The 2,476-nt window shown below is 42.2% G+C and overlaps 1 protein-coding gene across 1 annotated transcript; it reads right to left on the bottom strand.

Moving 5' to 3' along the window:
- Positions 1–220: 220 nt before the first annotated feature.
- LOC123430351 lies at positions 221–2,189 on the bottom strand. The gene is made up of 5 exons (XM_045114216.1): positions 1,908–2,189; positions 1,758–1,829; positions 1,609–1,676; positions 1,304–1,497; positions 221–551 (listed from the first exon to the last, which is right to left on the bottom strand). The coding sequence occupies exons 1-5, from the start codon at positions 2,075–2,077 to the stop codon at positions 423–425; spliced, it is 633 nt and encodes a 210-aa protein (XP_044970151.1). The 5' UTR covers positions 2,078–2,189; the 3' UTR covers positions 221–422.
- Between the last annotated feature and the right edge of the window lie 287 nt (positions 2,190–2,476).

The raw sequence follows: 2,476 nt of genomic DNA, 5'->3' as shown, positions 1-2,476 counted from the left end.
GAGGATGACCGTCGGCTTACCTTCGGATTCTTTTCCAATCTCACCGTCTGCGTCGCTACCGTTGTGACTGCGGGGGATGTTGAGTAACGTGATTGTTTAGGAAACATAGATAGACTAGAATTTATTCCTGCCTTGACTTGTATTCCAAGATGATCATGTACTCCTATATATATGCCCATGAGACTCAAGCAATATAATAACTATTCTACCAGTCCCTCTATTCCCTTCCAACAAATATATATACGTTTTCCAAAATTTTGTAACAAAACCAAAACTCATGACTATGATACAAGAGCCAAATGATAATGACAAACTCGAGGTGTTACTGGGTACTTATCATCATTGTATATATTGTTATATACACTCTGTGCATTCGAACGATTGACAACTAGTTATATCTATTCGCAGGTAAGACATGTTTCTTATACGTTATCCGTTTCTTTCCTCTTGGGTTCTTTATCTACGACTCCTCCTCTTTCTCCCTTCTCCTTCATGACCACGTCGATGATAGGACCGACCACGGAATCCACCTCTTTCGTTATCTCATCAACCTGCGTTAAACAGGAAAGATAGAGAGAGTTTTATTTATACACTCCTACATGACAACAATATCATCACATGATAAGCAGTAAACGCCTACATGTTGCTCAGTGTACTACCAGTTAGCCGCCATCTAATGTTATTAGCATGATATTTTGGCTTTCCGGAGCAAATAATAAAATTCAGAATGAATATCAAACAAACTAAAAAAATCCAATTTCTTTACATCTTCATGTAGTGTTCAAAGCGTGTTTGTCAGTTTTCATGCGAAACTGGACAATTTTGTTTCGTCAGCCAAGAAAATTAGATCCAGTGGTCTAGAGATGCCAAAAATAGGTCACCCAACTTGGTTTTCTTCACAAGTCAAAAATATTGAGCCTTTTTCCTAAACATTTGCAGATAACATTTGAACATGGACATGCACATGTCTAATTTTTTTTCCATAGTCTTTGAGTATTTGCAAAAAAATATTTTTAGCAACAGGAGCAAATGCTATCCGAAGCTGAATTGGATATCCGCTACACAAGTAGTGTAGCAACGCTGCTTAACACGCTCGTCCCTATCACTCTACAAGTCAACACATATCTCTAACTTGCGAGTATCATGGAACGGCCGGTAACTTGCACGACTGCACCGTGACCTAGTTAAGCAACAGTACTGAACATCAACAGCTGCCGTAATGTAAACGTTAAGGAACATTCAACTTTTGATTCACGGAAGTTAAAATGTGCAAGTACTAATAAAATTAGCCAATCAACCTAACCTTATGGATTAGTGCCTCGGCTTTCTCGGCGTCCTCCTCGATCGCATCGGCGACGGTCTTGATCCTGGATGCTGCCTCCTTGAGCCCTTCATTTTCGGGAAACGCCTCGGCCACCTCGCCGGCGACTTTCTCGGCAGCTTCGGCCACCGTGTCGATTACCTCGACCGCCACCTCTGCCGTCTTCTCCACCTTATCTACAAATGCGATTTGCAACCACAGACAGAAGTTAAGACAAAAAATGCACGCTAAGATAGACATATATATATAACATATACAGAAGTCGTGGGTATCTGATTCAGATTTACCTTCCAGTGCTCTTATCTTTCTGTAAATAGGTATCGCAACAAGCACGGCACCAACGACCAAGGTCATCCTGAGTGAACCACATAGCCGGTGAATACGAGAAGGAAATGGATGAAATTAACGCGTGCAACTGTAACTCTTCTGCACTCACCATGAAGGCATGTTGGGCACAGGGAGATTTCCTCTCGGCAAATTTTCGGGGCCTGGAACAGCTACGGGGATTCTGAAAACGACACGCGAAATATATTGAACGATCTAGTACAGTAAGTGCATCCTAAGAACAGAACAAGAAGAAACTTACTGTGTTGCTGTCCTGATCGGCAGGTTATGGTTGGCGCCCCAGAACTTCATGGCAAGGATTCGCGGGCGATGAGCCGATGCGAGGGAAACTGCGCTCCTTCGATGCCGAGAAATCTCTGAAGTGTACAGCGCCAAGGCTTTGGAAGCAATGGAAGATATGAGGACCGCCATGCGTGAGATCGTAGGGAAGAAGAAGGTTTCTTGGACGTCGAAGCTACTCTTTATGGGGTTCTACGGAACATAACTTGTGGCAACCTGCTTGTGTTGCTTTCTTCTGCAGAGTTCTGCTCAACTTATTTAGATCTTATCAGTCTGCACCAACCATTTAGACGTGAAAGTGACAATCAGTACACATCCGTTTAAAAAAAAACAGTACACATCACAAAGATATCAATAAACTGCTTTAGTATACATACATAGAGACACGCGCTTATCTGGTTCTTTAAATTGGGTTGCACGACGGAGGTTGACCGTGAAGTAAGATTGGATAATGAAACGTTAGTTCTTGACACTTCTGTGCTACTCCCTCCGTTCCTAAATATCAGTCTTTGTAGAGTTTTCACTAATGGA

This window comes from Hordeum vulgare, chromosome 2H (genome assembly GCF_904849725.1).
Source record: "Hordeum vulgare subsp. vulgare chromosome 2H, MorexV3_pseudomolecules_assembly, whole genome shotgun sequence".
Classification (NCBI taxonomy): Eukaryota; Viridiplantae; Streptophyta; class Magnoliopsida; order Poales; family Poaceae; genus Hordeum; species Hordeum vulgare.
This window is presented reverse-complemented; position numbering and strand designations above follow the sequence as displayed.